This window comes from Austrofundulus limnaeus, unplaced genomic scaffold (assembly GCF_001266775.1).
Source record: "Austrofundulus limnaeus strain Quisiro unplaced genomic scaffold, Austrofundulus_limnaeus-1.0 Scaffold778, whole genome shotgun sequence".
Classification (NCBI taxonomy): Eukaryota; Metazoa; Chordata; class Actinopteri; order Cyprinodontiformes; family Rivulidae; genus Austrofundulus; species Austrofundulus limnaeus.
This window is the reverse complement of record NW_013953180.1, coordinates 85,092-87,022: the sequence shown is the minus strand read 5'-3', so window position 1 is coordinate 87,022 and position 1,931 is coordinate 85,092. Positions and strand designations below refer to the sequence as shown.

The 1,931-nt window shown below is 53.0% G+C and overlaps 1 protein-coding gene across 1 annotated transcript in view; it reads left to right on the top strand.

Moving 5' to 3' along the window:
- The window catches only part of creb3l4 (cAMP responsive element binding protein 3-like 4), a 14,354-nt gene that overhangs the window by 1,948 nt on the left and 10,475 nt on the right, over nucleotides 1–1,931 (top strand). Inside the window, exon 3 of the mRNA XM_014028553.1 lies at nucleotides 192–474. Coding sequence (XP_013884007.1) covers nucleotides 192–474 — 283 coding nt within the window. The remainder of the gene's footprint in view (nucleotides 1–191; nucleotides 475–1,931) is intronic.

Genomic DNA, 1,931 nt, shown 5'->3' with positions numbered 1-1,931 from the left:
CTCTGGTCCATTGGACCACCCTGAGACTCTGGTCCATTGGACCACTTTAACACTCAGATTTTTTCTAAACTTGTTTAGTTTTTGTCTAAATGATGAAGAACAGAAGATCAGTTGTTTACATCTCAAACTTGGACAGATCCAGAATGTAAACATTTCAGAACTCTAAAGCCTCCTCATATGTTTCCCTCCAGACTCCGCCCACAAGAAACGACAGCGAATCAGAGGAGATTCTGCTTGGTGTCGATCCAAATGAGGTGTTTCGTAGCACGCCGCTCGCTGAGCCCTTGTCTGAGACGGACAGCGGCATCTCTGAGGAGACCGCCAACGAGAGACCTGTCACTTCCATGACAGCTGTTACCACGGCAACCAGCCAGCCAACCCCAGCCACTGTCTATCAGGTGGTTTATGATGTCAGCACAGTGGGCGGAGCCAAGTCTGAACCAGGTCAGGAGAACATGATCTCCATCGAACTGGGTGAGGACAAAACTCAACTTCCTTTTTTTATATTTCTTTTTATTTAGCTGGTCCTCTGTCCATCTAGTCCTCTGTCCATCTGGTCCTCTGTCCATCTGGTCCTCTGTCCATCTAGTCCTCTGTCCATCTGGTCCTCTGCCATTCTGGTCCTCTGTCCATCTGGTCCTCTGTCCTTCTGGTCCTCATGGTCCTCTATCATCCTGGTCCTCTGTCCATCTGGTCCTCTGTCCTCCTGGTCCTCTGTCCACCTGATCTTCTGTCCTTCTGGTCCTCATGGTCCTCTATCATCCTGGTCCTCTGTCATCCTGATCTCCTGTCCTCTTGGTCCTCTGTCCTTCTAGTTCTCTGTCCTTCTAGTCCTCTGTCCATCTGGTCTTCTGTCCCTCTGGTCCTCTGTCATCCTGGTCCTCTGTCCACCTGATCTTCTCTCCTTCGGGTCCTCTGTCCTGCTGGTCTCCTGTCCTTCTGGTCCTCTGTCCTCCTATCCTTCTGGTCCTCTGTCCTCCTGGTCCTCTGTCCATCAGGCCTTCTGTCCTCCTTGTCTCCTGGTCTTCTGTCCTCCTGGTCTCCTGTCCTTCTGGTCCTCTGTCCTCCTNTCTGTCCTCCTTGTCTCCTGGTCTTCTGTCCTCCTGGTCTCCTGTCCTTCTGGTCCTCTGTCCTCCTGGTCCTCTGTCCTCCTGTCATTCTGGTCCTCAGTCCTTCTAGTCCTCTGTCTTCCTGGTCCTCTGTCCATCTGGTCCTCTGTCCATCTGGTCGTCTGTCCTCCTGGTCCTCTGTCCGCCTGATCTTCTGTCCTTCTGGTCCTCCTGGTCCTCTGTCATCCTGGTCCTCTTTCCATCTGGTCCTCTGTCCTCCTGGTCCTCTGTCCTCCTGGTCCTCTGTCCTCCTGGTCCTCTGTCCTCCTGGTCCTCTGTCCTCCTGGTCCTCTGTCCTTCTGGTCCTCATGGTCCTCTATCATCCTGGTCCTCTGTCATCCTGATCTCCTGTCCTCCTGGTCCTCTGTCCTTCTAGTCCTCTGTCCTCCTGGTCCTCTGTCCATCTGGTCTTCTGTCCCTCTGGTCCTCTGTCATCCTGGTCCTCTGTCCATCTGATCTTCTGTCCTCCTGGTCCTCTGTCCACCTGATCTTCTCTCCTTCTGGTCCTCTTGGTTCTCTGTCCTCCTGGTCTCCTGTCATTCTGGTCTTCTGTCCTCCTGATCTTTTGTCTTCTTTTCTCCTGTCTTCCTGGTCCTCTGTCCTCCTATCCTTCTGGTCCTCTGTCCTCATTGTTCTAGGTCCTCCTGTTCCTCTTTCCTTCTGATCTTCTGTCCTCCTTGTCTCCTGGTCCTCTGTCCTCCTGGTCCTCTGTCCTCCTGTCATTCTGGTCCTCTGTCCTTCTAGTCCTCTGTCCTCCTGGTCTCCTGTCATTCTGGTCTCCTGTCATTCTGGTCCTCTGTCCTCCTGGTCCTCTGTCCTCCT